The sequence below is a fragment of the Mustela nivalis genome (genome assembly GCF_964662115.1).
Source record: "Mustela nivalis genome assembly, chromosome: 1".
Lineage (NCBI taxonomy): Eukaryota > Metazoa > Chordata > Mammalia > Carnivora > Mustelidae > Mustela > Mustela nivalis.
In genome coordinates, this window is record NC_139020.1 from 214852997 (window position 1) to 214880307 (window position 27311).

The 27311-nt window shown below is 67.1% G+C and overlaps 3 protein-coding genes across 10 annotated transcripts; 1 reads left to right on the forward strand and 2 right to left on the reverse strand.

Annotated features, from left to right (window-relative positions):
- Positions 1-1346: 1346 nt before the first annotated feature.
- On the reverse strand, positions 1347-10793 carry MIDN (midnolin). 2 transcript variants are annotated; one of them, XM_082737551.1, is made up of 9 exons: positions 10704-10793; positions 8819-9464; positions 7692-7779; positions 7445-7507; positions 5343-5471; positions 4943-5257; positions 4650-4794; positions 4130-4390; positions 1347-3498 (listed from the first exon to the last, which is right to left on the reverse strand). In XM_082737551.1, the coding sequence occupies exons 2-9, from the start codon at positions 9049-9051 to the stop codon at positions 3221-3223; spliced, it is 1512 nt and encodes a 503-aa protein (XP_082593677.1). In that variant the 5' UTR covers positions 9052-9464; positions 10704-10793; the 3' UTR covers positions 1347-3220. The 2 variants fall into 2 exon arrangements, with proteins under 2 accessions (XP_082593677.1, XP_082593678.1); XM_082737552.1 differs by lacking the exon at positions 5343-5471 and having other exon boundaries at positions 10704-10790.
- CBARP (CACN subunit beta associated regulatory protein) lies at positions 7790-27128 on the forward strand. 7 transcript variants are annotated; one of them, XM_082737460.1, is made up of 10 exons: positions 7790-7804; positions 20337-20450; positions 20538-20677; positions 20926-20990; positions 21325-21469; positions 21729-21900; positions 22098-22286; positions 22720-22945; positions 24090-24273; positions 25155-27128. In XM_082737460.1, the coding sequence occupies exons 2-10, from the start codon at positions 20358-20360 to the stop codon at positions 26242-26244; spliced, it is 2304 nt and encodes a 767-aa protein (XP_082593586.1). In that variant the 5' UTR covers positions 7790-7804; positions 20337-20357; the 3' UTR covers positions 26245-27128. The 7 variants fall into 7 exon arrangements, with proteins under 7 accessions (XP_082593586.1, XP_082593585.1, XP_082593587.1 ...); XM_082737459.1 differs by lacking the exon at positions 7790-7804 and adding an exon at positions 17340-18574; XM_082737461.1 differs by lacking the exon at positions 7790-7804 and having other exon boundaries at positions 19552-20450; positions 22098-22235.
- ATP5F1D (ATP synthase F1 subunit delta) lies at positions 13652-15925 on the reverse strand. Its single transcript, XM_082737554.1, has 4 exons — positions 15671-15925; positions 14904-15057; positions 14327-14415; positions 13652-14181 (listed from the first exon to the last, which is right to left on the reverse strand). Exons 1-4 carry the CDS (start codon positions 15809-15811, stop codon positions 14059-14061), a joined length of 507 nt encoding a protein of 168 aa, XP_082593680.1. The 5' UTR covers positions 15812-15925; the 3' UTR covers positions 13652-14058.
- Positions 27129-27311: the final 183 nt, after the last annotated feature.

The following is a 27311-nucleotide window of genomic DNA, read 5'->3' on the forward strand; positions in this document are numbered from 1 at the left end:
ACCCAGCCCTGCGGAGTCACCTGGGTACGGCCCTCAGCCCTGACCCCCAAGGGCAGCTGCGTGGGCGGACGTTTCTACCTGAGGGGTCCCACCCACACCTCCAACCCGTAGCCGTTGACTCTTAAGGTCTGGAGGGATCACCCTGACAGGTGGCAGCCAACCTTCCTGCTGTGGGCTTGGGATGATTTGGAGGTGACTGGACAGGGAGACGGGCAGAAGGGCCTTCCGGAGATGTTCCCAGGACACTCCTGGGACAGCACCTGTGTCCCTTACCCTTGGGGTCCCTGGAGCTGGGGCTGGGAGGGCAAACAAAGGTCTGGGCCACCCAAAATCTGCCCGGGAGTGAGCGGTCACCGGCTTGACTGCACCCCATCCTCTAGGGCGACGGTTTCTCCCTGGGCTCGGCGTTTTCTCACCTATTAGATGGGACTGTAATTAGTTGTAGCTTCTCGGTGGCAGGGGTCGGGAACTGAGGAAGTACGGGTGAGGATGCTGGTACTGTCCTCTCTCTGCCCAGCCCCAAAGTGGATGACAGGGGGACCCCAGCGGACTTGCCCATGGCCCAGCCTTCAGGAAATGCCAGTTGAGGAAGTCCCCAGGCAGAGCAAGGACGCCCAGGAGAGGGGTGTTCCTGCTTAGGGCATGGCCGGGACAAAGGCCTGAGGCATGACCGTCAGGGCTGGGAAGCGCTGGAATGCAAGGCCAGGGTGAGGCCAGAGGGGTGAGAGTTCACCCAGGGCTGTGACGGCCAGGCCGGAGGCCTCGAACACAAGCCCCAGGCCCCGGGGAACCACTGATTTCCACTAGACAGCTGGGGAGGCCCGGTACCCAGGACAGGGCTCAGGTCAGCGCTCCACCCACGCACCTCCTGCCTGGCCCAGCATTTAAAGCAGGCTCCCCGTCAGTGGCTGGGGACATCGAGGCCCAGAGAGCGTGGTCAGGTAGCCCTGCTGAGAGTCCCAGGGGTCAGTCCCCAGCCCACTTCCCAGAGCCGGGAACGGAGGCCCCACCCACGGCGCGGTTAGCAGGCAGCCCCGTACCCCACGCCCTGCAGGACTTCCGGCCTTGAGTACCGGGAAGCGGCTGGCCCCTCCCTCCCCTGCTGGGGCAACTTCCTGCCCGCCCTTACCTCAAGCCGGGGAGGGAACGTGGGAACCGTTCTGGATCAGGCCCCACCCACTCCCCAGCTGCCACTACCTGTCGGTCTCCGCGGGGGGGGGGGGGCCGTCAGGGGACACAGCTGCCCGCCGTGCCACTCCCAGGCTTTAAGACCACCCATCGTCCCTGGGAGCCCCCTGTGATGGCCAAGACCGCCCCCCCACCCCGCCAAGTGGGCAGCACATTCACTCGTTTCATCTTCTGTTTATTACTTGAAATCACGTGTTTGTATAGGTTTAATCTTTCCCAACTTTGTTTTCATACAGGAAACTCAGGCAGGGTGCTGGGACACCCCACAGCCCGACCCCGAGGGTGGGTAATGCTTTCTTGGGGGAGCCCTGGTGAGGGCAGAGAGGGACGGGCTGCCTGGGCTCCTGCCTGGGGCCTCCACCCTCAAACCCGCGGAGGCACAGGTGTTATTTAAAAATCGTTTAAAAAACTAAAACAAACAAACAAACAAACAACCCGACAAAACAGAACACATTTAAATAGGTATCCAACACAGTTCTTCAAAAACAAACCCACTCCTTTTTTCTCCTTTTTCTTTTTTTTTGGAAAATGAAAACAAACAAAAATCAGTGACCCCTACCCTCTGACCCCTCCCTACCCACCCCCCCCACAAAAAAGTTTACAGAGCTACAATTAACACATGATGTTCACATCTGAAACCATTAACTTGAAACACATAATGGGGGGGTTCACCTACAATAGGATGAGGAGGAACAGGCAGGGGTGGGGGTGTCTGGAGGACAGAAAGGTGAGGCAAGGACAGGACGGGCAGGGGCAGGGCCTGGTCATCTCCATTATCAGTACAAAGTAAGTGAATGAAAAAAAAACTCCACCCCCATTGAAATGGCCCCAGTAGAGGGCTTGTCCCTCTGCCCCAGGGGAATCTGGGGGTAAGGGCATGAGTGGGGAGGGTCCAATTTAGACCAGCAGCGAACCCCCCCCCCGGGGGTTAATGCTACACAGCGTCACCCCTACAGGGGCTTCACAGCTCAGCACCCCCTCCCCTCCTGACTGCCAGGGGGCCCTCCAGACACAGCCCACAGGCCACATCTCTCTCGGGTTGGGCCAGGAAGGAGGGCTGGGGGTGATCTGCCCGTCCCCCAACCATTTCTCTCCCAGTTTTCAAGAGACTCCCAACCACTATTGGCTCAGAAAATTAATAGTCTATAAATACCCCAAGCTCAGAACAAAAAGGGGGTGGGGCCGGGGGAGATGGCACAGTGCGTGGACGCAAAGGCTAGCGGCTGGTCTGTCCCCCTCCCTCCCTTTCCTATTAGGAGAGGGCCCCACACTTCCCCCTGAGCCCCAGGGGCAGGCTGGGGTCCGCCTACTGAAGCGCCCCTCCTCTTTTTTCCCTGGAAAGAGAGACCAAGAGAAAAGAGCTCAGGTGTGGGGGGCCCTGGCCACAGGGCAGCGCAGCGGGTCTGCGGTGGCTGTGGGGCCTGCCGGCCGCCCGGAAGGCCAGGGTGCAGCTGCAGTGGGCCTTCCCTCCTTGGCCCTGCCCGTCTGTAAAGTGCATCATGAGGCATCTACGTTTTTGACTTAAACCTGAAGGGGTGGGGGCGGCTTCCTCGTCTCGTCCCACTCTCGGCCATCTGGAGTGACTGCTACATCTCTGGAGCTTGGGAAGTGGGCGGGGAGGGCCCGGCTCGGCCGAGAACGGGAGCCACCACGGGAGGAAGAGGCGGGGAAGTGTGAGCTGAACCAAGGAGGCAGGAACCAAGTCCATGGAGAGTTCAGAAAACCATGGTAAGAATGGAAATTAAAAAACAAAAACCAAAAAACAAAACAAAACAACCAAAAAAAAACCCCCCCAACAAAACAAAACAAAAAAAACAAAAACAAAAACAAAAAAACCCAAAACCAAAACAAAACAAAAAAACAAAACAAAACCCCAAAACAAAACAAAACAAAAAAAAAACCAAAAAACCAGAAGAAAGCTGGTGGGGAGGGAGGGGCCTCCCGCTGCCCTGACCCCAACTGCCTGCCCTCCCACACGCAGGCTGGCCCAGGGGACTCTCCACTAAGGGTGGCCGGGCGAGGGACGTGGTTCCTAGGCCACCACAAACTCTGACTTAATGTCAGGGTTGACTTCCGGCTTCCAAACGGAGTCCTCGAAGTCGAGGCCCAAGCCGGAGGCCTCACTGGGCCCGCCACCCCCACCGCCACCGCTGGTGTCGCTGCGGCCGGCCTTGCGGCTTGGTGGCCAGTGGTAGGGCCCGCGGGCATCCCGACGGGCCTTCCTGCGGAGCCGTTTCTGCTGGAGCAGGAGCTGGAGGCGCTCTACCTTGCAGCGGGTGGCCCGGTTTTCCGTCTGCCGCAGCCGGTCCCCTGAAAGGAGGCAGTGACCATGAGCCCTGTTGGCCCTTGTGGGGAGAGGCCAGACAACCCCCGACCCCCACAGCATGAGGCACCACCCAGCCTTCCCAGTAGCCAGGAGGTGTCTCAGACTCGAGGCTTCTCAGGCCCTGTCCATTGCCAAGAGCCGGCCGAGGTGGGCGCTGGAGCACAGCGCCAGCCCACTGGTCAGGTGACCACGGTCCTCAGGCTGGTGGCTTTGTTTCCCCTCATGACCTGGGCTGGAGGCCCGCCAAGGCAGAAGTGACACTGTTCCACAGGGCTCAGGATTTCCTGGGGTCGGCTGGGTCTCTGGGGGACTCAAGCCACCCCTGGAGCTGCTCTGCTGCCCCCCTTCATCAGACCAGGCCATTCACAGAGGCCCCACCTGCCATCTGGACAAAGTGCAGGGGGGTGGGGGGGAGGGAAGGAAGTGCCCCTCTCGGGAGAGGACAAGGACACTTTGTGCCCCAAACACACATGCTCCGTTCTCTCCACTCTCGTGCGGAGCAGGGCAAGCAGCAGCTGCTGGCCCCCCTAGCCCCCCGGCGGGTCAGCTGCTCTGAGCCACGCACAGAGGGGCCTTCAACAGCCCAGGGATGGGCGGGGTGCGCTGGACACTCACCCAGGGGCTTGCACATGCGGGCCTGGCTCAGGGAGGCCGGGGCCGCAGCCGCCAGCTTCTCGCAGGAGGTAGTTTTGGGGGTGAGGTCCGGGGCAGGTGAGGCGGGCGCGCACTGCGCATGGCAGCGCAGCTGGGTCAGGGACGGGGGCATGCCCTGGTAGTGCCGCGTGGCACTCAGAAGGTCGTTGAGGATCTGCAGGATGGTGCCGATGTCACGCCGCGGGCGCCCGCTGCTGTCCTGGCAGTTGGGGTGCAGTGTGCCTGCAGGAGGTGGGGGGCTGCCGGTGAGTGCAGGCGGGATGGACACGTGGCCTCTGTAGCGCATGCGCAGACAGGTGGGCCCCCAGGGTGGGAGTGAGCACGCGGGGGACCTGCGCCTCCTGGGGGCCCGCAGCCTCCCGTGTGGTGGGGCACCGGCCAGGAGACCCGGGGGGGGGGGGGCGACGGGTGAGATCGTACCCCCACCCAGCCGCTGCCTCTGGGTGGCAGGGGATCCCCGCAGGGGTACTGCGACACCTACCAGAGAAGGTCCCTGAGAAGACCCCCGGGGCATGGTTCACGAAGCTCTCGATGACAGCGCCAGGCTTGCGGGAGCGGGAGGTAGGGCTCCCCCCGGGGGTTGAAGTGGGGCTGGCGCCAGCACTGGCAGGGGGCGAACAGTCCATCTGCGGGGGGCGGGGGGCCGGGGAGAGGAAGGCAGGTCAGCTGCGGCGCGTGGGGGGGAGCAAGGACAGTCCCTGGAGGCTGCAGACCTGGGGCTCTGAGCCCCCTTCCTCCGTGAGGTGGGGGACAGCCCACCTTCCCCAGACTCACCTCAGGGCAGGTGGCGGAAGCGGAGTGGGATCGGAAGGAGCCGGCGGTCACAGATGAGGGGGACGTGGGGGCAGGGCTGCTGGCCATTGGGGGGACTCGGGCAGCGCCGGCCATGGACCGGCAGGGGGACGACACGGGAGCGGCCATGCCGGGGTCCCCGCGGGCAGCGGCGGCGGCGGCGGCGGCAGCGGCCAGCACGTGGCGGTGCTGTAGCGGGGCGTGCTGGGCAGCCAGCTGCAGCTGCACGAACATCATGTGGTCCCCCACGCGCAGCGCCAGGGTCAGCGGCGAGCGGCCCGACAGGAAGTCACTGACCTGTAGAGAGGGGCCCGTCAGCGCCAGGGCACCAGCCTATTGTGCCCCCAGCCCGGCCCAGCCCCGGCACCCCACGCTGCGTGACCTGGGGCCTCTCGCCGCCCCTCTCTGGGCTCTGGGGTCCCTGTCGGTGCCACGGACGCTTAAATAAAATGAATCGGTATTTCCGGAAGACGCCTCCGCCAGCCCGGCCCGGCCCGGGCGCCACTGGGGGCTGTGGGGGACAGAGGCGGGTCAGATGGGGGGGCCTGGCCCTCCCTGGCCAGCTTGGTTCTTTCAAGGGGAAACTGAGGCCAGAGGGGGCAAGACCCAGTCAGCAGCCACTGCCCTCAAATAACCCCACCTCCCAGCTCCCCATCCTCTGCCTGTGAATACCAGAGGGAGCCAATCTCAGACCCCCTCCCAGTTAAGCCACCCAGGCAGCAAGTGGGCGGGAATTCCTGGACAAATTCTTCTTCCTAACCTTTGCTTTCTCAAGATAAATATTTATCTGTCCTGGGTGGGGCTGAGGCTGAGGGGGAGGCTTCGCTGCTGGAGGGGGCCCTGATGGTTCTGAGGCCTGGGTCCCGCGAGACCTCTATGCAGCCCCAACACAAACCCTCAGATCTGGTGGGTGGCGGTGGCAGGGGGTGCATCCGACACCCAGTGCAGACTGGGTCCCTCCTCTGGAGCCTGGCCAGTGCTGAGCTTTCCCCAGGGGCGAGGATGGTGGGGGGGGTGGAGGTTTCTGAGAAGTGACATAGGCCGGGATGACTCAGAACCACCGCCTCCCAGCCCTCCGCTGGCAGCGGCAGGCGTAACCTTCTCTGCTTGGGGGCCGCAGGGAGGCGGCGAGGAAGGCGGGCAGTGTGCAGCTCCCCCAAACCCTGAAGCCTGGTCTGCAGGGTACATCCCCCCGGGTCCAGAAGCTCCCCTTGCAGGAAAGGCTTGAGGTGGCTCCCCAAGAGCAGCTGGGGAGTCCCCCCCCCACCCCTCTGCCCTGCAACTTCCTCCCTGGGGAGGGCGAACAGGCAGGCATGACTCGGTGCCAGGCGGGGAAACAGCCCTTGGAGCCAGTCACTCCGCCCAGCGGCGCCCCCCCCCACCCCTGACGCAGGCACTGTGGGGCGGATGTGAACCAAAGACACCCCTGGCCCCCCTGCCAACCGCAGGCCCCCCTGAGAGCCGAGAGCTCAGTTCCCATCTTCACCACGAGATCCAGTGCGGCCCCCACCCGGCTTCTGGGACCCCAGCTCTGCCTGTAGCCCACGGACCCTCCTGATGGCGGACCACCCAGCACCAGCGCCCCTCTTCCTCCTCACTACCTAGCTGGTGAGGACAGGATGCTACATGTCGGGGAGGGGGCGAGGGCCTCCGGGCAGGAGGAAGGGAAGCCGCTGAGCAGGTTTCCTGCGGCCAGCCCAGCCCACCCCCTAGCCCGGGCGGGCAGCAGCCTGCTTCCCCCACCCTGGCAGCAGTCGGATAGCTGAGGCCTGTGTCACCCTCCTGGGAGGAGGGCCCTGCTGCCAGAAAAATGAGGAAAGGAAGAGGTAAAAAAAAATAAATAAATATAAATAAATAAATAAATAAATAAATAAATAAATGCTGCAACAAAACCGGGAACCCGGCCGTGGGCCAGTCCCTGCCTTCCTCCTCAGCTCCTGGCCAGTTGCTAAATATTTTCCCAACATCCTGTCTAGGCTGCAGCCCTGGGGTGGGAGTCCCCCTCCCTCTTTTGGGGCAGAGAACAAAGGCCAAGGGGAGAAGGGGAGGGAGTCACCCCTTACAATGGGGTCAAAGCCGGAAGGAGTGTCACCCAGGCCCCTCCAGTCCTCTTCCCGCCCACCCACAGAAATGAAAAAAAAAGAAAAAAAAAAAAAAAAGGTCGCCCTGGGGAAACCGCAGTAGCTGTGGAGGGAGTGCTCCTCAGTATAGGGCTGGGGCCCCAGGCCCAAGGTCACCCTGGCAGGCAGGCTCGTGAAAGCCCAGCCCCCTCCCCCATGGCAGCCACCGTGGGAGAGAAGGCCCTCAAGGTCAGGTGGTGAGTGTGGAGGGGGAGGAGGAAGAGGAAGCTGGGTGACCAGGCCGAACTGGCAGGAAGGCTGGGCGGTGCACCGCCTCCTCCCTCCCCATGGGTCTCCAGGGAGAGCAACTACCCCCACTCCCAGGCCCTCCCCCTGGTCTCGGAGGGACCGGCGCGGGTCTTACCTGTGTCTCGGTCAGGCTCTCCAGGGCCTGCATCACAGACTGCTCTGGCCTCGAGGCCTGGGACTGAAACAGAGGAGATGCCGCTCTGAGCGGGCGCTCCGCTCCAAGAGGGCCCGGGCACCAGGGCGGGGAGCTGCTTGCCGGCAGGGGCCGCCCGGGCAGGGTGTGTGCTGGGAACCAAGCTCTCAGGGGAAGGGGCTGCCCGCCTGCGCCAGAGCCTCTGGGGCACTGTGCCCCAGCCATTTACCATGAGGCCCGCCTCCACGGTGGGCACCAGCGTCAGCTTGCTGCCATCCCCCACGCCGAACTCCTGCAGCTTCCCCGAACTGAGCCGGCTAGGGGGAGGAAGGAAGGAAGAGGGTGAGGCCAAGGAGACACGGCGTTGAGGCGGAAGCACAGGCCAGGGGGGGAGGGCTGTGTTCCTGGGGGAGATATGGGAGCCCTCCCCACCCCTATCCCTTCCCAGCTCCCCAACCAGAGGAGTGGTCTGTGTGTGTATGTACGGGGGAGTGTCAAATATCTGGCCCCGAGGCCCCGCCATGCAAGTGGCTCAAACCTCCTAGGGAAAGAAACCCCACTCTGGGCTGGAGCACCACCTCTGCACCTCAACAAAGCACTTTTTCGTCCCCAGGCGCCAGTGCACCCTTGCGGTCCTCTGCCACCCTCCCCTCACCCCACGGCCGGCCCTCGCCTGTAACTCCGGCCCGGAGCTTTTCTCTGTGGGAGCCACAGGCCTTAGCCTTTAGGGTCTTTTGCGGTGCCGGGCTCCCCCTCCTCCCTCCCTCCCCGGCGCCCGGCGCAGGCCGCGGCGGCTCAGACAAAGGAGACCCTCCCCCACCCGCCCCTCCCCCACTGGGGCCCCTCCGCTGGGGATGGACACTGTGTGTCCCTGGAGGCCCGCGGGGGGAGTGCTCCCCGGCCTGGAGGCGATTTAAATACCAGGGGGGAGGGGGAGACTGCGGGAGTGCTTGGTGGTTAGAACAAAGGGGGGTAGAAAGATGCAAGTAGGGGAAGAAAACAGCCAGACGTGGGGGGGGGGGCACCGAACAGATGCGGAAGCCAGCGGGAATGCAGGCAGAGAAGGAGACGGCCGCGCCCCCCCACCCCCGCTGCCGAGACCCCCACGCTGACCCGGGACCCCTGCCTTCCCAGGAGGGAGGGGGACGCCCTCGCAGCCGCCTTTGTGCAGCGACCCCGGGCGGGGGAGGGGGCCGAGGCAGGCAAGGCCGAGCAGAGGGCGCCCGAGAGCGCGCGGCGCGCCCCCGCCCCCCGTCTGGCCGCCCCCTTCCTTCCCCGTGCGGCGCGCTCTTTGTTCCCGCCCGGGGGCCGGGGCCCGAGGGGGCGGCGGGTCCGAGGGCGGCGCGCGATACCTACGTGTCTTTGTGGAGCAGCGCCAGGCGCTCCTTGGGCACTTTGAGCCGCTGGGACAGCCGCTTGCGCAGCCCCTCCACCGTTTCGTCCGGGGGCACCGACAGCTCATAGCGGGTGCCCGTTGTGCTGTGGATGGCCAGACTCATGGGCGCCGCCTCGGCCGCCGGGCCTAGCTCGCAGGCGCCGCCGGGGGCCCCACGCCGGCAGCTCCGGGCGCCGCCGGGCTGCGGCTCCATCCCCGGCCCGCGCTGGAGGGCTGGGGTCCACGGGGCGCCGCCAATCCTCGTCGCGCCTCCGGGCACTGCGCGGGGGTTGGGCTCCCCGAACCGGGGGTCCTCGCCGTTCCTAGGGGAAGCGCACGTCCTCTTCGAGAAAGTCCCAGTAGCGGAAGGTGAATCAAGAATCAAAAATCCGAGCGGCGCTCCGGGGTCGCGCTGGCTCGTAGGGGCGCCTTCCGGGGGTGGGGACTGCACTCGCGGCTCCTTTCAAGGACGCTGGGCGTGGGGGAGGGTCCCGAGGAGGGGGCGCCGCTTAGGCGGTCGCGCTCGGTGCCCGCCGCCGATCGGGCCGCGCTTCCCCGCGCGTCCCCTCCCTTAGCAACAGCCGTCCCCGCCGCCGCCGCCGCCGCCGCCGCCGCCGCTTGAAAGATCTGGGGGTGAAAGTAACAAGAAAAAAAAGTTATAATGTATCAACGTTCCAAGGGGCGGGACTGCCGCCCCCTCCCATTCACTACTTACTCCGCCGGCCCTGAGTCGGCCAATCTCCGCGCGCCGAACGCCCAGTCGGCCGCGCGGGCGGGCCAATGAGAAGCGCCGTGGCGCTGCCCCACGTGGCCGCCCGGGCCCGCCCGTCGCCCCGCCCCCGGTCCGGCGGCCAAGGGGAGCTCGGCGGAGGCGGGGCTGGCGCCGCTCCGGCCCGCCCCCGCGCTCCACCCGCCCGCGCCGGGGGCCATTCATACGGCCCGCAACAAAGGGCAGGCGGCCCGAGGGGGATCGGTTGAGTGGGGGAGCGGCGGCGCGGAGTCCCGGTCCCGGACGGCGCGGCGTGGGGGCAGGCACTATCCCCGCGCCGGGAGGGGCAGGAAGCCGGGGTACCACCCCCCGCGTCTGTCCGGGAAGCCGCCGCGAGCGGAAGCGGGAGGCGATCCCTGCGCTTCGGGCCCGGGCGGCTCTCAGGAGGTTCGGCCGCCGGGCGTCCCCCATCCGTGGGGCGTGAGCTCCCGGCGAGGAGCGGGGCTGCGGACGGGGCCTGCACCGCGGTGACGTGGGCCGGTGCCAGGAGGGCCCTCCCCCTCCCCCTCCCCCGCCCGCACCCTGCCGCGCCGGTACCACCTCGCGTCCCACCCCTGTCCCGCGGGCCCGGCCCGCTTCCCTAGTCGCGCCCGCCCGAGCCGTGACGTGACGCGGCGTCCCCGGCTGCGCCCGCGCGCGCCGCTTGGGGCTGCGGTGAGTCAGCAGCGCCAGCGCGCCCCCTGCCGGCGCCGCGCGGGAGCGCTGCCTGAAGTCCTGGGGAGGGGGCGAAGCAGCTGCCCCGGGGCGGGAGAGAGGCCTACGGACTGCTGGCGAGGTGGGAACCTCCGCTAGGGGTCTGGAGCCTCTTAAGGCGGGAGGCCAGGCAGCACAACTGGAGAAACTGAGGCTGCACAGCAACTTGCTCAAGGTCACTCGCGGGGTAGGAAGAGTGCCCGGTAGGCGGGGCGGGGGCTGAGGTCTTGCCTGGGCGGTGCTGCTTGCGCCGAGCCCCTCCCATCCCACGACCCGAGGGGCTCGTCAGGGCTGGAGACAACCCGAGCCCTGCCTGCCCCGAAAACAAAGAAAAGTGGGGGCACCTTTAAGAGCCTAGAGTGGGGGCCCTCCTACTAGTCCGGCGAGATCCCACCCGCACTCACCGGACGCGGCCGGTCCGAGGTCTCAACAGTCCTGAGTGTACCCACGTCCGGGGACAGAGCGCGGTGGCGGGGCAGGTCTGGGGCCGAGCGGGCGGCCCCCAAGCCTTTATCCGCACCGCCTTCCCTCGGGGTGGAGTTTGGGCGGGCAGGGGGCGGAGGGCCGGACGGCCGGTGACGCAGGCGGGCCCCCGCCCCTGCCTGCCGGCCGGGGCCCTGGGGCGCCTTGGGTTCTCGGCCACCCACCCCGAAGCCTCGCCTCGTATATTGGGGGTCGCTCCATAATTGCTGCTGAATCTAAGGTCACGAACAGCAGCGTCGCTGGGTCAGATCCCCAGGACGGGATTTCGGGGTGCACAGGTTGGCTCTCGCCCCGCCCCCTTTCCTACTGCTCTAGGCCCGGTGCTTCCGCCTGGGGGCGCCCGCGTGGGGGAGCGCAAGGAGGGGGGGTTGCCTGAGTCAGCGGCCACGATCCAGGAAAACAGGCTGGAGTCACCTGCCTGTTGTGGGGGTGCCCCAGCCAGCTGCCCCAGCAGCCTGGCCTCCTGCATCCCTTAACGGTGACCTCAGAAGGCATTTACGGAGCGATTAACCTGCGCCAGGCCAGCCTAGTGCAGCTAGTCACCACCCAGCACGCTGTGACCTTTCCGAGCCCGTTCCCGCGGTTCTCCACGGCGGCGGACGGATGGGGAGAATCCAGCTCGGCTCACTCTGGGGCCCCGGTGTGGGCAGGATCACCCCACCCATCCCACAGACCAGTTAACTGACGGCAAACAGCAGCAGGTGGAAACGCGGCCGGTCCTCGTTCTCCCGGCATAGGCTCTGGCTCGGCAGCTGAGGACGACCCTAAGTGGTGTGGGGTGCTCAGCCTTCCTGCTCCCCTGCCCCTTGTCCACTTATCTGGCTTCTCACTGTATCTGTCCTGACCACCCCCACCCCACCCTAGTCCTGGGCACCCCTCCCAGGGCTGTGTTCCTTTCCAGGTCTCCATCCTGCTCCCACCCAAAGCTCCTGCAGCCTTCGACCTGCCCCTCCCACCCTCACCAGCACCTCCACACCCAGAGGCTCCCAGCCCCCCAGTCAGGAGCCCTTTGGGAGGGGGCCACTGGGGGCTGGGATGGAGAAGTGCTGCAGCCTGGAGAGGCGGCTATGGGGCCACCGCTGAGGGCCCTGCTGCTGGAGGAACGTGGGGGTGGCAGAGGGAGCTGTGTGCCCCTGAAGCCAAGCATGTGGTGCTGGGTCCGGGACTTACGGCCACGGCAGACAGGGCTGTGTGATCTGAGGAGGGGGTGAGACCTTGCCCTTCAGGTCACCAGGGAGCAGCTGGTCCTCCCAGAACTGGGGCCCTGAGGGTCCATGCACATTTAGGAGTGGGACAGTGCTCTCAGGAAGGGACCACGGCCCCAGCCTGGCTCTACAGGTCCCACTTAACACACACACCAAGTCAATCCACTTCCTGCCTATTTTCCCCCGTTTAAAGCATCCCGTGTTCTAGTCAGCCCCTGGGTGTGGGCACACACACAGTCCAAGGGGACCCCCTTCCTCCAAGGAGGACAAGCCCTTGTGTGAGCCTGCTCTCGAGGGAAGGGTAGTGACCTCCGGTTCCTGGTCGTATGACCCACTCCACCCTGGGTGTCTCCAGTCCAGGACAAGGCTCCGGTGTGGGCATCCCTAACACCCCAAGGCTCCCATCTCCCTCAGGAGGCCTGCTGTGTGCTGAGGAATCTTACTATGTTCAGAGCTGTCCCTGGCCAGAGGCAGAACCCTCTCGGGAACAGGGGTATGACTAGAAGGACCGCTGGGGTGGGTGCCCATCCAGCAGCTTGGCTCAAAGTGCTGCCTTACCTGTCCGTGGTGTTCTAGTTCCCAAAGCGTGACCATGAACCCCAAAACCCAGAACAGGAAGGAGTCGGCCTGCTCCTATGAGCCCATGGCTGTCACAACACTCTTTGGCCTGGGGAGAGCCAGCTGCTTGGCCTACCAACCTGAGTAGGGGGACCCAGGGAGAAAGACCCCATGGCTGTGAGCTCACGACGAGGCTTCCACAAGCAAGGCTCCCGCCACACAGCACCAGTGAAGCCAGGGGACAGTCACTTGCACGGGACCATGACACACAAATCCTCAGTCCATCTGTGCTGACAACATGCCTGGGGGTTGGGGGTGGCCTCCCTGTCACCTCCAGGCTGCCAGTGACACACGGGAAGGCCCAGGCTCTCCTGCACACTCACCACCCTGGAACCCCCTGTCAGTCCTGCTCAGGCCCAGGGCTCAGGCAGGGGTGTGAGGAGACCCCTCCCCCAAAGTCTCCTGACGGCCACCTGGAGCCAGCTTCTTGGCCACCCCCGTGCTTGCAACAGAGAAGAAATGGAACAGCACAGAAGCTGCCCAGAGCCAGGGCTGCCCCCGCCTGGCAGCCCCACCCCATCTGGGGCCAGCCCAGGGGCCTGGATGGCATAGAGGTGCCAACACCACCAGGGACGAGGCGCTCGGCCAGCCAGGCCACCCACAGGCCGGGTTAGCAGAGGGCTGGGCCTCTGTGGGAGCAGGCAGGACCCGCCTCTTCCCAGCGTGGCTGGGGCGGGCCAGGGAGCCCACAGGGCAGACGGCACATCCTGAAACTTGGCGGAGCCCCAGGTGGCTGTCCAGCAGCCCAGGCCTGGCCCTGGAGCAGCAGCCACGCCCAGCCCGCAGCCTGTGCCAACCCCCACCCTCCTGGGCTGACGGCACCCCGCCCACCACCTACCCTGGTTTTACAGGCCACGCCCCCTGCACACCCTGCTCCCCAATTTACTACAGACCCCGAGGACCTTTCGGCCCCAGTTTCTAAGCCCTGGAGCCTGAGGCTGGTGTTTAACGCCTGATCCGCGTGCAGAGACACACACGGCTGGGACAAAGGCCAGGGAAGGTCCTGAAGACAGTTCGAGGCAGCACACAGAAGCAGCGTACACGAGTCGGGTCCCTGGCTTTTAATGGGGGGCTCGAGCTGGGGGCTGGCCATCCCTCGGAGGCGGCTGGGAGCGGGTCTTCAGGGGCTACAGGCTCAGGGGGATGGTGGGTGACACATGAGGTTGGGGGAAGGAGCCTGGCACGTGTGGGGGGGACACAGCCCCTCCTCAAACAACAGAGCAGGTCTCTGGGCTCACCCCCAACCACCAGGCCTGGCCGCCCTAGCCAGGAGGTGGGCTCTGGGCGGGACGCTAGAGCCGTGCTGCCCCCTGGCGGCCTTCTCTGGCGAGAGCGCTGCGGCCACAGGAGAAGCCCTTCCGGGGGGTCCTGCCCAACCCACCTCAGCCTGCCCGGGACACCCGCTGCCCAGTTCTGGGCCTCGGCTTCCCTGCTGGCCCGGGCCACGCACTGCCTACTCGAGAGCCTTCACCAGGGCCTCGTTGGCCTCGACGCGGATCTGGATCTCAGCCCTGGAGGCCTCGTCCGTGGCCCCGGACAGCTCCGACTGTGCCTTCTCCAAGTTCACCTTGGCTGCCTGCGGGAAGTGGGGAACGGGTGAGAGTCAAGCGGCGACGGCAGCCTGGTGCCGGCCCCGCCACCAAACTCAAGTTCCCTTCCCCGAAGCCATCTCTAGCACAGCCCCGGCCTCCTCGGGGCATCCGTCTCCCCGGGACACTCACCCCCACGTCGAGCATGTCCAGCGTCACGGCCTCTTCGGCCAGCAGCTGCACGGAGGAATCCGCGTTCACTGTGACCGAGCCGCTGCTCACTACAGGAAGAGGAAGACGTGAGACCTCCACACCCCCTTGTAGGTGACACCATCGCCCCCAAACCAGGAAAGTGGCTCCACGCTGTAGCTCTAGAGTCTAACACGGAAAACAAGCGGCCGGAGAGAATGACACACGCACATGGGGCTCAGGGGCACCCACTGGGGGCTGGATGTAGGGGACACCCACAAGCCCATCGGCGAAGCCAGCATCAGGACGGAGGCGGGAGCGGGGTTCGAACCCTGCTGCTCCTCGCAGCTGCGCTAGTGGAGGCACGACCTGGGATGCAGGGGCCTGCACCTCCTAAGGGGCCCCTCTGGCACCGGGCTTGACTTCTCTGGGAGACCCTGTCCCCCACCCCGCCCCCCTACAAGCTTCTTAATCCCCAGTCTGCTCTGTGCCCTTTTCTCTTCCCAAGCTGGTGCCCAGACACCGGATCTGGCCTGAGGAAGTACGCGGCCCCTAGCCAGCCCCTTCCCACCAGACTCACCAAAGTATTTGGAGGTGGTGCCGTCCTCAGCATGGACAACCACCAGCCCCGGCCGCAGGACCTGCAGGGTGGGCACGTGGGCCGCAAGGATGCCAAAGGCTCCTGTCTGTGTGGGGACATCCACCTGCCGGACGTTGGCTCCGTTGAAAAACACCTGGAAAGACGACACGGAGCGCGTCACTGCAGGCCAGTCTTGGGCGATGGGACCGGCTCCCCTGCAGGAAAAGGGCCAAAGGCAGGAAGGAACACTGACGGCGACACAGAGACGCCCCGCCGAGCGAGACAGGGGTTTTGGCCCCCGCAGCCTCTCCCTGCCGGCCTCTAGCGCAGGGCCCGTCCACACACAAACGCTGCAGGAGCACAAAGGGCGCACCAGCCGGGCGGGCACCCAGGAGCACGAGTGTCCGACGCTGTGGGACATGCGGAGGGGGCGGCGGGGGGCGGGGAGGTCGAGTCCGCGGACGTTGGCTTCCAGAAGACTGTACAGGACTCGGATTCCACTCGTAGGGCTCGGGCAGGAGTGCGGGGGCGACCCCCAGGTGGGGGGCTCGGAAGCCGGACCAAATGAGACGGAAGGGGCGCGGGTCCGGGATCCCAGAGGGGTTGGGGGCCTCGGACAGCCGGAGGCTGCGGAGCCCGGATTCTGGACGACACCGGGGAGGGACGCAGGGAGCGGGACAATGGCGGGGGTCTCCGACAGCGGACCACTAGGGTCCGGACCGGAGACGGCGGCCAAGCGGGGTCCCGAGCCAGACCGGCCTCCGAACCTGCGTCGGCGAGGCGAAGGTGAAGGACATCTGTCCCGGGCCCGCAGCCGGGGCCGGAGCAGCGGCGGCCTCGGCGTAGGCGCGGGCCTGGCGTGCGAGGGAACGCAGGCCCGGACGGCGGAGCAGCGCGGCGGGTAGCATGGCGACGGCGGCCGGGGGACTCCAGCCGAACGCGGGCAGCTGGAGGACGAGGAGGACGACGCGGGGACCTCTGGGAAGAGGAGTCCCGGCAAAGGCGCACGCGCGCACTACGACTCCCAGCGAGCCGCGCACACGGATGATGCATTGCGCCCCGCGCGCGGCATGCTGGGGCTTGTAGTTTCCTTCCGGTACCCGAATCACGCCACCCCCCCCGCGGGGTAAGATGAGGTATGTGCCAAAAGCCTCCGCGGAGCAGGGATTACTTGAATTCAAGACTTTGGGGGCGCTCCTTGGATGCCAGGCGCAAGAGCCATCAAGAGGAATGCCAAGATTTCGGCTTTGGTTTGGGGCGGTGGGGACTTTAACAAACATCAATGTGACGAATACGCAAACCGTATGGCACATTGGAAGCTACGAAGTACTCAAAAGAGCAAAGAAAAGCAGCGCTGGGGGCCAGGCTGGGGTGGGCTGCGACTGTCCGACGCAGACGTGCTGGGAAGGGCATCCTGGGCCTATCTACGCGGACAAGCGCCGGACGCCGCTCGGATGCAATACTCGACGGGGCCGGCAGAGGGTACTCGGCGACCGGAGATGCACGCGCCGCGGCCTCGTCCGGTCTCCGCCCCCGCGCGCCGCTGACGCACGGACGCGTGCGCGGGCGGCCCGGGGCTGCGCTGACGTCACCTCGGCTCGCGCAGCCTCGCTCGCGGCGTTGACGTCACCACTCCGCCCCCGCGCTCACGCAGGTGGCGCCCGGGGCCAGGCCTCCAGGCTCACATCTTGGTCTCCGGCAAAAAGCGGAGTGTGGGTTGGACGGGGTCGGGGCCCACACCGGGGAGGGCCTCGGCTGAGGGGCCGAGGGGTGCAGCCACAGGGGAGGGGGTGTCACTCCTGGGCCCGGGGCTGGGCACATGCGCTGCGACGCGGGGCTGCCCCCGTGGCTCCCCAACCCCAGAGGCTGCCTGCATCCTATCTGCCTGCCTTCCAGCATCTGGGGCGCCTGTGGCCAACACAGGGGAAGGATGCAGACCTAGTGCCCAGACCCCCGCCGCCTCTGGGCATCTCGGCCCAGGGTGTGTGCGCGCAGAGGGAAGCCTGTTCGCACTTCTAGGGGTGCGTCCCGTGTGCAGTCCCAACCTTTCCTAGAGCCCCGGGCCCCACATGGAGGCGAGCCTAATCTACCTCGTCAGTCCGCTACTCAAACCCATCCACTGGGCAAGTTCTCTCCCATTCTTACTCCAGGGGGGCCAATGCGTAAAGGCAGCACCTGTTACTCAGGCCCCAAACCTAAGGTGACCCTGGAGCTCTCCAGTGGACGCCCGTGGGCATGGCCTGTCCACTCAGTGGCCACTCTCACTGTTTTGCACAGCCCCAGCCTCCTCCCCTGTCCTAGAAGCAGGTGAGTTCACACACAGCCAGCGGCACCATGTCATTCTCTTGCTGAGAACCACAAAACGGCTTCCCTTGTTCCCTCCAACACAACACTTCGATTTCCAAACCTACTTTCTTACCCCAGGTCCTTTGCACATCCAGCTCCTGCTCACTTGAGCCAGCTCTTGCCTGGGTGTTCACTCGACTGGCAGATTCTTGTCTTTGACATGCCGGCTGGTGCTATGCTTGGGGACCCAGCTCCTGACTTGGAACTCACCCTGCAGTGACAGAATGGGTGAGGAGGACACGACACACTGCAGCAAATAACAGGCGACATGCAGGGCCACAGAAAGGGGCAGGGTGGGAGCTGCTGTTACCAAGGGTAGCCAAGAGGACATGCACTGAGAGTTGGCCATTTAGGAAAGAGTTGAAGGAAGCCAGGGAATGACTCTTGAAGCTGAGTGGGAAAGAAAGAGCCTTTGAGGCCCTGCACCTGCCAGTGTAAAGGCTCTGAGGTTGAAGTGGTAGTGTCAGTTTTCACTGGAGGGGAAAGGGGTGACACTGTGTTGAACATAGGGCCAGGGGGTTTGGGCTAGGACCCAGACCACCCTGCTGCAGGTTGGTGTCCTAGAAGGACATCTAGAAGGACAAGTCACGATTCTCTGAGATGGAGAATGGAGGCATCTTTGTGGGTCACCAGCATGGAGTCTCTGCTGGAGTAGTTCTGATGTCACCCGGGGCTGGGCAGGCCATGGTGGCACTCAGCACAGGTCATATTCTATTATCGTTGCTCGCTGTTTGTCCCAACAAGACCCAGCGCCTGGTGAGCCTGGCAGTGCCACATATTAAGGAAGAGAAGGGGGGGCATATATCCAACCCCACCCCCCAGACTGTGCATCCTGGGGACTCCCAGGTTGGGGGAGGCGAAGGAGGGGAAACCAATGGACGGGACTCCTCCCCCTCGTTCCCCGTCCCAGCGGACCCTGGGAAGGGTCAGAGGCTGTGTCTCAGGGGAGGGCGTGGGGACTCAGCCACCGCCGGGAGAGCCGCTGGGCGTGGGGAGGGGGCGTCCGGGAGCGCAGGCTCCGCCTCCCACTCCCGCCGGAAGGGAAGGGGAGGCGGTGGCCCGCGCGCAGTGAGCCAGACGCGGCGGCGAGCGCGGCGGGGGCGGTCGGCCCGGGACCGGGTGGCACCCAGCGGGTCGGAGCGGGCTCGCCGCCAACGCGGTCACGTGCGCCGTCCCTCCTCTTGCGCCTGCCTCCCCCGCGCGCCGCGCTCTCCATTCATAAATTCTCCGCCTGCTCCGCGGCCACCGGGCACCGGAGCCCGCCGGGAACGCCGCGCAGCCGCCCGCCCGCCCGCCCCCCATGGGCCGCGCGCCCCGGCGCTGAGGTAGGCGCGGCGGGCCCGGGGATACGCCAAGGCGGGCGGGGGCAGGCCGAGGCCGCGGGGCCCGTGGGATCGCCGCCGGCTCCCGACCACCCGCCCTTTCCGCGACGCGGCGAGGCCGGAGGGAGGGAGTGGGGGGAGCCGGGGCGGGCGTGCGGGCCAGTCCGCGGGGCCCTGCATCCCCCGTTAGCGGCCTGGAGAGGGACTCCCCCACCCCCGCCCACGCCCTTGCCCGGCCTCAGTTTCCCCTGAGATGCAGCGAGCGCGATGGCGTCTCCGTCTCCTGGATTAGCCCGAAGCGGCGATGCGCCCGGAGCCCGGCTCTCTGCCTCTCCGTGAGGGCTCGCCATCCCGTCCCCGGGGCTGGATGGGGGCGCAGGGATGGGCGCGGTGGCGAGCGAGCTCGGGAAGGACCCGCGGGACCTCAGGGGCGGGCCCGTGGGGAACGTCCGCCCTCGGGTCTGGTCCCCGCCTACCCCTCGGAGTCCACCTCTCTCTCCCCTCGGCTTCCTGCCATCTTTTCGGGCCTCCTGTCACGGCCCCGGCGCTTCTGCCCCCTCCCCCAGCCGGGACTCATTTCCCGACCTACATTTTGCGCGCCCCGTCCCCTTGAGGATACCCGCAGCCTCGGTCGTTCTCGGACCGAGCAATGAGAACACCTGGCTTTCGCCAGGGCCCCCTCGCCCCCATTCTCGGGGCCTGATTCCCCCCGCTGTCGAGTGGGGTTACAACCCGCAGGGGCCGGGGACGCGGGAGCGGGCACAGGCTCCCCCTCTCCTCTGGGGAAAGGCCGAACGCGCGCCCTGCCTACTCAGGGCTGCGGGGCATCCCGGCCCAGACTCTGCTCCCCGAGATTCCAGAGTGCAGTCCCCGGTCCTTCCCACCGGGAGGAGCTGGCGTAGGGGAGGGCGGGCAGGTGCGCTCTCCAGGCAGCCCCTTTCCCGAGGGCTGAGCTCCCCTCCCCGGCCTCAGTTTACCCCGAGCCCGAAGCAAAAGTGGAGGCTGGCGTGCTTGGCCAGGGGAGCTGCTCGTGGAGGCGCAGGGCCCCGCGCTGGGCACTGGCGGGGAGGCGGCTGCAGCAGCCATCTTGCCACCCAGGACCGGCTCAAGCCGCCCTGCAGGAGGCCTCCCTCCCCCGCACCCCCTCCTCTCCCCCAGTGCGCCCTGGCAACACCCCCCCTCCCCGCTCGGCCTGCTCGCTCGGTCGCCATGGGAACCGGATTCTTCAGGGCTGGGAACAGATGCGCCTTCTTTGGCCTTTTCGCTCCTGCTAGCACTGGGTGGAGGGGGACAGCTACCTCCCGGAGTTGCGACTTGTAGGCACTGAGCTCAGTCCCTGCACCCCGGTCACAATCCTGGCACCACTCCCTGTAGAACCAGTCTCCGGGACTGTGGCAGGCCCCTCCTCTCCCCCGATGCGGCTGGCAGGGCCCCTGGGGTCTCCCGGTAGTGAGCGGACAGCCTCAGTGTCCCCGTTCCTCCCAGGGCTGCTTCCCCCTTTCTGGGCAGGGTTCCCGGCCAGCTGCTGCCTTGCTGGGCCGGCCCCACCGGCTGGGGAGGTGGTGGATAGCATACACCTCCCCCGTTTTAAACATGGGGAAACGGAGGTCCCCGCGTTGATCTAAGCGGGGTGGGGGCTGCCTCGGGGCTCTCCTCCACCTCCCCGTGAGTCACTGCCCGGTGTGGACTCCTACTCCCACTCCCAGGGAGCTAGGAGAGGGAGGGGACAGAGGAGCTGGTCTGAGCAGGCCCTGCCCCCCACCAGGCCCCTCCTCCTAGCTTCAAAATGCAGCCCACGCCCACCATGGCCACGGCCGCCGGCACCGCTGCCACTGTCGCCCTGACCTCGAGGTGGGACAACGCCACCGGCACTCCCACCGTGAGTGAGGGGTTTGGAGTGGGGTGGCTGGGCCGGGCGGGCCCCCAGAGGCCACGCCCAGCGGTCCTGACCCCTGCTGGCCCACAGGCGGAGCCTGACCCCATCCTGGATAACTACGTGCTGCTGGTGGTGGTCATGTCGCTCTTCGTTGGTGGCACGCTAGTGGTGCTGTCCGGCGTGCTGCTCGTGTGCAGGCGCTGCTGGGAGGCCCACCCGCGCTTCAACAGGTGCGCAGCCCACCCACCCCAGCGGCCTCCCCGGGGCCCCGGCGGGCCTGGAGCTGGGGGACCGTGCGAGCGCGCACACGCGCGTGCGTGCCGACGGCAGGCGTGAATGTCAGCCCATGTGGTGTTGGGGGCCTGCTTCTGAGTGCCTGGGGAGCACGGTGTGTCTGCACCGGGGCCTGGCCCCGGGAGCCCGGGTCCCGGCAGGCGGGCCCTCCGACCCACCTTGCCGTCCCGCGGTCCCTCCCCAGAGCGACGGAGGAAGCGGAAAAGACCGCCACCACCTACCTGGACAATGGCGCTCGCCCGGCCCAAGGTGCGGCGCCCCGCCAGGCCCGCCCCCTGCCCACCTGCCCGCCCTCCCGCCCGCCCGCCCCCTCGGGCCGCCTGACCGGCTGTGTCTGTCTGTCTCCCCCACCAGACTGGGCGCAGCTCGATTCCGACTCATCTCTGTTTCCTTAGAGCCCGCGCGTAGGTGCTCGCAGGCGCGTGCTGAGCGAGTGAGTGTGTGAGCGGATGTGTGCGTGCCCGCCCCGCCCCCGCCGGGCCCCGCCCCTCGCCCCGCCCCCGCCCCGCCCCGCCCCGGCCGGCCGCCCGCCCAGCGCCAGGCGCGGCCCGCCCCGGGCCCACCCTCTCGGCTCTCCTCGCAGACCCCGACTTCAGGGGGGAGGACCCTGAGGGCCAGGACGCGGAGACGGAGCGCTTCCTGTCCACCAGCTCCACCGGCCGCCGGGTGTCCTTCAACGAGGCTGCCCTGTTCGAGCAGAGCCGGAAGTCGCAGGACAAGGGCCGCAGGTAAGGGGCGGCGCGGCAGGAAGGGACCTGGTCCCTAAGGGATGTCCCGGAGCCTGATGCCCTGTGACTGCGCTCCCTGAGCGGTGGGTGCCGGGTGCAGTCCTTACTGTCCCCCACAATTGACGGGGTGGGCCGTGGAACCAGGGACAGCAGGTGTGGGGTTGGGGGTTCATTCAGGCTGTCCAATGGAGGGCCGAGCGTGGGGGCGGAGGGGGGGGTTGCTGGCTGGCACGGTGACAGGCAGCCGTGCTGGGCGCAGGTACACTCTGACGGAGGGGGACTTCCACCACCTGAAGAATGCCCGCCTCACCCACCTGCACCTGCCGCCCCTCAAGATCGTCACAATCCACGAGTGCGACCTGGGCGAAACTGGCGCAGCCACCCCTCCCCACGCTGCCGCGGCCCCCAAGGCCAACCTCGCCATCTTCCAGGTGAGTGTAGGGGTGGCAGCTGGCTTGGGGCTCAGTGGACAGGACAGCGCCCCTGCTGGCGGTCCCTTTCTCTCTGGGCTGGGCCCCTCATCTTAGGACAGGGAGGGGGGCCTGGCTGGGGTGCACAGTGGGCTGTGGGTCCAGCAGTCCCCCTCACCCACCCATGCTCTTTGACCTGTTACTGCTTCCTCCCCTAGCCCCCGGGGAAGGCCCTCACCGGCCGCTCCGTGGGCCCCAGCTCCGCCCTGCCAGGTGACCCCTACAACTCAGCCGTGGGCCCTGCTGACTTCGAGATCAGCCCCTTGGCATCCAGCGACTCCGGGGAAGGCACCTGGGTGAGGGCCCCCGAGCGGCCCCTCCCCTCCCTGCCCCACTCCAGGACAGAGGTCAGCCCGTGGCCTCCCCAACCCTCACTCGCCTTGCTCCTGCCTGACCCCCTGCATGAGAGGAAGAGGGGTAGGCGGCACGTAGACCACACAGCCACCCCTCACACGCACAGAGTGTCCCAGCGGCTGTAAGGCGCAAGTCAGGACCCAGCCCGAGCCAGGGTGCGAGTGCTCTCCGACGCTCACCCTTGGGGACACCTGTCTGGGGCTGGGAGGACCAGATCTGGCAGGCGCCCGGCTGAACCCCTGAGCTCAGCGTAGCTTCCAGCCGGCCACCGAGCGCCCTTTGCTGCTCCTCTGCGTTCTGGGTGGGGCGCGGTGGCCCTGTGTGCTAGAGCTGCCCACTAGAGTGCAGAGCTGGGCCCAGGCTGGAGCCGGTGTGCAGGGCAGCAAGGGGAGGGCCCTGTCTGACTGTGTTCCTCTTTTCTTCCAGTTGGATCCAGGCACCAGGAGCAGCAAGCCTGCTGGCCCAGGGCCCGCGACGGGGCACAGGGAGGCCGGGCGTGGGGAGGCAGGCCCTGGCTCTGGGGCCGGACCCGTCCTGCAGTTCTTCACCCGGCTGCGGCGCCACGCCAGCCTGGACGGGGCCAGCCCCTACTTCAAGGTCAAGAAATGGAAGCTGGACCCCAGCCAACGGGCATCCAGTCTGGACACTAGAGGTGAGCTGGGGCCCTTGGCAGAAACTGGGGCCCAGGGGGTACAGCTCCCACTGCTGCCCCAGGCAGCCTTCAAGTAGGAGGTTTCACACCCAGGGAGGGGCCAGTGCTCTCGGAGCCCAGGCGCGTGCCCCATGCTGGCCAGCGGCACCTGTCTGCCCGCAGGCATCTTGCCCAAGGGTTCCCAGCTGGTTGGGTCGCACACTGGGCCCCAATGAAGCAATGGGTTGGCAGATCGGTGACCTTCTGTAAGGCACGAGACAACAGTGGTTTTGGATCTGTCGTAAGCCTGTCTGGTCTGGCAGTGTGGAAAGAGCTGCAGACTTTTGTAAATGAGTGTAGATACGCGCCAATAAAACTTTATTTACAACAAAGCTTGCGGGCCCGTTTGGCCCCTGGGCCTGAGCATCCTCAGGCCTGAACTCCCGAGACCAGCCCTTCAATCCCGCAGAGCCCAGATCATGGAGAGCCCAGGACATAGGGCTTCCTCATCCCCAGACCAAAGCAGGAGCATGTGTCTGGGGTTGGGGAGGAGGGCACCGATGTCTCTACGGACCCCTGCCCGGGGGACTCAGCCAGGACAGGACAGGCTGCGGGACTGCCTGCTGCCTGTGGGGGTGGGCCCCAGTGCCAGGACAGGTGAGGAGACGGCACAAGCCCCCGTGTCGGGGGCTGGTCCAGCTAGCACAGGGAGGGGATGGCGCACTCCACTGCCTTTGGGAGCACAGACGGAGGCCCTGATTCCTGAGGACGATTAGAGTGGAACGTAGGTGCGCAGGTGCCCAGAACCTGTCTGCTGGCTGACTGGCCTCCCCACACCTGCGGCTTTCCCACCCAAGCTTCTCCCAGGCCCTGCAGGGGGCCCATGGGCAGAGGCAGAGCTGCAAGAGAAGGCCCCCCCCCACCCCGGCCCCCTGCCAGCCTGTCCGTCACGTCACTCTCCCGCACACTCTGTTCTGCACTTTGCTTCTGGGGGGCCAGCGCGGGTCTTGGCTCGGGCCGTATGTTTTTGGCCAGAGCTGCTCTGGGGTACTGTTATCTCCTGGACAACCCGACTCACACCTGTTTGTGCCTCGGTCCCCCCCCCCAGCCGCAGAGCGGGGGAGCCCTCCCCTGGCCCCGGGCTGACGCGCCTTCTTCTGTACAGGCTCCCCCAAGCGGCACCAGTTCCAACGGCAGCGGGCAGCCAGCGAGAGCACAGAGCAGGAGGAGGGGGACGCCCCCCACGGGGATTTCATCCAGTACATTGCCAGCGCAGGCGCCGCTGTGGCCTTCCCGCCCCCCCGCCCCTTTCTGGCCAGCCCCACCAGCCCGTCCCCCACCCTCGGCAGGTATTTTTCAGTAGATAGAAGTGCTAGGGGTGGACCTGTGGGCCCCCGCCCCCTGCAGTACCCTCCCCCTTGCCCTGGGGAGGGCTCTCCTCACCCTGCAGACACGGGGTTCCAGGCCTCCGGTTCCACCAGCCCTCCTGGAGGCTGCCGCACTGGGGCCACCTCTCCAGCATGCATCCCAAGGGGGAAACAGGGGGAGACAGGGTAAGGGCAGAAGGGCAGGTGGGGCCCTGGACGATGGCCCCAGGGTCCCCAAGACAGGATGCCTGCCCAGTCAGGGCTGTGAGGGGGCATGTGCCTGCTTGGATGTTCCTGCTTCCCGGTGGGGTCCACGGCCTGACGGGCTCTGCTGTGGCCTGGTGCTCCTTCCCACCTGCCTGTGTTCCTGACAGCTGCATGGCCCTTTCTCAGAAACTGTGACCCCTTCTGCCAGCAGCACCCCACTACTGCCCCTGTGGATGGGAGCAGTGGGGTGGTGAGGTCCAGGACTAGAGGCTGAGTGGCGCTACCCTGATCCAGTCCATGCCCAGCCAGTCCCTTCCACACTGAGATGTTAGGAAGAAAGCAGCCCCACAGGACAATGTCCCTCTCTCCAGGTGAGAGCTGGCCACCTGTGCTACAAGCAGGTGCTTGGCTGAGACACTGTAAAAAGTGACCTGGTTGAAAAGCAGGTCCCAGGAAGACTCAGATCTACCCAGAAAATATACCCTGCAACAGGGACTGGCAACATTTTTCTAAAAATAAATTCATTTTCCGCAGAGCCTGGCCAAGCCTAGGGGGTCCCCACCCATGCCCGCCCTTCCGGACCCAGAGTCAGGGGGGCTGGGGAGAAAATGCAGGGGCGTGCACAGCCTTCTTGACCGCTGCGGCCTGGCTTGCAGGCTAGAGGCAGCCGAGGAGGTGGGCGCCGCGGGAGGAGCGAGCCCCGAGTCTCCCCCAGAGCCTAGCGGCGGCGTGGGGCCCGAGCAGCTGCAGCAGCAGGAGTCCGATGGCGAGCGGGACTCGGGGCCGGAGCAGGCGCAGACCAGCTACCGGGATATCTGGAGCCTGCGCGCCTCCCTCGAGCTGCACGCCGCGGCCGCCTCGGACCACAGCAGCAGTGGCAACGACCGCGACTCGGTGCGCAGCGGCGACAGCTCGGGCTCGGGCTCTGGGACCACCGCGCCCGCCTTCCCGCCGCCCTCGCCGCCGCCCACACCGCGGTCCGCGGACGGCGAGGCGGGAGGTCCGCGGAAGCTGCTTCAGATGGACAGCGGCTACGCCAGCATCGAGGGCCGCGGCGCGGGCGACGACGGGCTGCCCAGCGCGTCCGAGAAGCGCTCCTCCTTCACCAGCGCCGGCCGCACGGCCACTGTGGGCAGCAGCTTCGAGGGGGCGCTGGCGCCCACGGAGGCGCCCGCCCGGCCCCGCAGCCCCCGCGCCTGGCCCCGCCGCGCCCCGCGCCGCGACTACAGCATCGACGAGAAGACAGACGCGCTCTTCCACGAATTCCTGCGCCACGACCCGCACTTCGACGACGCGCTGCCCTGCGCCGCCCGCCACCGCGCGCGCGCGCACCCGCACCCGCACGCGCGCAAGCAGTGGCAGCAGCGCGGCCGGCAGCACAGCGACCCCGGCGCGCGCGCCGCCCCGCCCGCCCCGCCCGCGCCCCCGTTCCGCCCCGACCCCCGGCCCCCACGCGCGCCTCTGCGCCGCGGCGACAGCGTCGACTGCCCGTCCGAGGGCCGCGCGGGCGAGGACCCTGCGGCGCCCGCCATCCCGGTCATCGAGGAGGAGCCCGGCGGCGGCGGCGGCGGCGGCGGCGGCTGCCCCGGCTCGGGCCTTTGCGTCGGGCCCCCGGGGACGCTGCTGGACAAGCTGGCGGCCGGCCTCGACGACCGACTGTTCCCGCCGCGCCTCGCCCAGCCCATCGCCGCGGCTCCCGCGCTGGCCGCCGCCGCGCCGACGTCTCCCGACCACAGCCCGGCCTAAGCCCCGCGCCCCGCACCCGCCTCGTCAGCTTCTCGGCGCCGCTCGGGGCCCGCGCCGCGGGACGCGCCTCCAGCCGCCCCCCGGTGCGCGCGCTCTCGCCCTCGGGTCACCCTCGAGCGGCCTCCGGTGCGCACGCGCACAGCCCACCCCCGGGCACGGAGCCGGGGCCCTCCGCGGCTCCTCAGCGTGCGGGCCTGGACCGGAGGGAGCGGGGCCGCTTCTCCATCTACCTTTGGCCTCGACGGCAGCCGCGGCGCGGGGCCGTCTTGCACACAGAACGCCGGGAGGCGCGCGCCGGTACCGCACCCGGGAGGGTCCGGGCGGAGGAGCCGAGTGAGGCGCATGCGCGGGGCGCCCCGAGAGGGGCCCACGGAGCCTCGAGGGGGCCGGGCCGGGCCGCACGCGCGGGAGTCTGCCCCGGAGCCCATGCGGCGAGCTGGGACCGCTCCGTGGCGGCGCGGGAGCCGGGCGCGCTGGCCCTGGGCTGGCCGGGTGGGTGGAGGCCGCAGCCGCCCGGGCCCCGAAGCTGTTTACCTCACCGCGGCCTGTGCTCGCGACCCCCGGCGCCCCCTGAGCAATAAGCCCCGGCCCGCCCGCCGCCCCCTCGTCCCCGCGCCCGCCCCAAGCATGTGAGCGGGCTGCCCGCCGCCGCACCGTCCAAAGAGCTGCCACGACTCCCGTTTGGAGACACACGAAACCCAAACGACCAAGGATTCAAGTTTCCCGAGCTTTATTTATTGCCAAAAGATGGGGCCGCCCGCGCCTGCGGCCGCCCCGCCGCCCCCCGTCCCGTCCCTCGGAGCTTCCTGCCGGCTGTGCTCCATCCCGTGATGGTGTTTCTCGTGTTTGTTTTCTGGTTGATTATAAACATTTACCGCACACGCTCGCTTAGTCCGCGTTTTCTCTGGGGACCCAGGAGCACAGAGCCCTCGGAAACCGGCCGGGTCCGGCGATCAGGGAGTCCTCCCGCTGCCCCACTGGGCACTGGCGGGCCCTGGGGCTGCGGTGAGGGTCCTGCTGAGCTTTGGGGAGACCGGTCACCACAGACAGGACTGATGTCCAGCACG

Bases quoted from the DNA above. Each gene is read 5' to 3' on its own strand.
- MIDN (XM_082737551.1), bottom strand. From the start codon at position 9,051: ATGGAGCCGCAGCCCGGCGGCGCCCGGAGCTGCCGGCGTGGGGCCCCC. The intron at 7,780-8,818 runs GTAGGTATCGCG...TCCTCCCCCTAG, and splicing joins GCGCTGCTCCACAAAGACAC to CCGGCTCAGTTCGGGGAAGC. The intron at 5,472-7,444 runs GTAAGACCCGCG...TGTCCCCCACAG, and splicing joins AGAGCCTGACCGAGACACAG to CCCCCAGTGGCGCCCGGGCC.
- CBARP (XM_082737460.1), top strand. From the start codon at position 20,358: ATGCAGCCCACGCCCACCATGGCCACGGCCGCCGGCACCGCTGCCACT. The intron at 20,991-21,324 runs GTGCGGCGCCCC...CTCTCCTCGCAG, and splicing joins TGGCGCTCGCCCGGCCCAAG to ACCCCGACTTCAGGGGGGAG. The intron at 21,470-21,728 runs GTAAGGGGCGGC...TGCTGGGCGCAG, and splicing joins TCGCAGGACAAGGGCCGCAG to GTACACTCTGACGGAGGGGG.
- ATP5F1D (XM_082737554.1), bottom strand. From the start codon at position 15,811: ATGCTACCCGCCGCGCTGCTCCGCCGTCCGGGCCTGCGTTCCCTCGCA. The intron at 15,058-15,670 runs GTTCGGAGGCCG...TCGTCTTTCCAG, and splicing joins CCTTCGCCTCGCCGACGCAG to GTGTTTTTCAACGGAGCCAA. The intron at 14,416-14,903 runs GTGAGTCTGGTG...CTCTTCCTGTAG, and splicing joins CACCACCTCCAAATACTTTG to TGAGCAGCGGCTCGGTCACA.